At 45.3% G+C, this 1,388-nt stretch overlaps 1 protein-coding gene across 1 annotated transcript in view; it reads left to right on the top strand.

The window, feature by feature from the left end:
* SARC_07283 (hypothetical protein) overlaps positions 1 to 1,388 on the top strand; it is a gene marked incomplete at both ends in the record, with an annotated part of 9,075 nt that overhangs the window by 4,869 nt on the left and 2,818 nt on the right. Inside the window, 2 exons of the mRNA XM_014298792.1 lie at positions 344 to 523; positions 1,042 to 1,338. Of these exons, the coding sequence (XP_014154267.1) occupies positions 344 to 523; positions 1,042 to 1,338 (477 nt within the window). The remainder of the gene's footprint in view (positions 1 to 343; positions 524 to 1,041; positions 1,339 to 1,388) is intronic.

Below are 1,388 nucleotides of genomic sequence, written 5' to 3'. Positions count from 1 at the left end.
GTGTGTGTGTGTGTGTGTATGTATGTATGTATGTATGTATGTATGTATGTCTGTATATGTATATGTATATGTATATGTATATATATATGGGTGTGAGTGTGGGGTGTGGGGTGTGATCTGCATATATGTGTAGGGCGATAACTGCAGTGAAAATAGCTGTTTGTCGACGGCAATGTACTTCTACCGTGCGTACTCATATATTACAATTCATTCGCAGTGTAGTACCGCTTCGTTTCTCATCGTACTACTCAGTACACCTTAAATCGCTGCCGTCTTATCAGTCTACAGTACATTCCATCGTTCATCCGCTATTCTAGCTTATACTGCGTTGTTCTATTCTTAGCTCAAACGGGTCAAAACGGCCTCCGGAGACGCCTCGGCGCCGCCAGTGAGTCATACCACAAAGTGCGAATTGATTGGCTTCCTCATACACACACTCGACAAAGCACGCGATGCCAAGGCTATCGATGCGCTTATCTTGGCTGTGGGCCTGGTGGGATACGGAGACCCGACTCTGCCAAAGGTATACATACAATTGAAAGTGTACGAGTATATATACTAGCCCAAGGTATATATGTAATGTTAAGTATATCAGGCTGAGCACGTGTATAGGGGTGTGTGTAAGTACTGGGGGTGTGTGTGTTTGTGCGCGGTTGTGTTTGATATATGCTTAGCCATACACGCCCTCGACTAAACGCGCCATGCGACACAACCATCATCATGTATGATACTGTCTACGCCAGAGCTATTTAAGGTCTGCATTTGCGCGTGGTAGAGGTTGTTGTAGGTGTTTGCTTCTAAGCTTGTACCTGCGTATTCAAATGTGTGCAATCTCTTTTAGTGCATTCTGTGGCACTATGTCAACAAGTGACTCCGAAGGCACGATGATATGCATAGGCACGAGTACATCCGTGTGTGTGTCTATATATATCTCTGTACAGACACACATGTATGTATGCCGTGCCCTACCCATACATCAGAGAAGAACCACTTCAGATGTAGACGTGGGCTGAATTTTTCCTCGTTAATTGTCCACACCAGGAAGCGGTAGACAAAATTCTCGAGACACTCTACAGCAAAGAGCGCGAGAAAAGCCCTGACCTGCACTTCACCGTAGGCATGTCACTGGCACGCATCGCACATGCCTCAACCGTGGTGGCCAATCAAAATGCGTCTATAAATAGCTCGAGACTACCAGCTATTGTTGAGAAGGTTTTAGTTAACAGCAGATCCGCGGTACCACCCGTGCGACAGTCGTCAGCCATCTGGCTGTTGCACGTTGTCAAACTCAATGCGAAGAATAAATATATAACACACGAGGCTGTGTCTGAGATCCAGGTGAGTCGTGTAAAGTTCACACATATATGTTTATTGATGCTATATTGATA

This window comes from Sphaeroforma arctica (assembly GCF_001186125.1).
Source record: "Sphaeroforma arctica JP610 unplaced genomic scaffold supercont1.567, whole genome shotgun sequence".
In the NCBI taxonomy this organism is placed as follows: Eukaryota; class Ichthyosporea; order Ichthyophonida; genus Sphaeroforma; species Sphaeroforma arctica.
The sequence above is the reverse complement of the archived record's forward strand: the minus strand, read 5'-3'. Positions and strand labels throughout refer to the sequence as shown.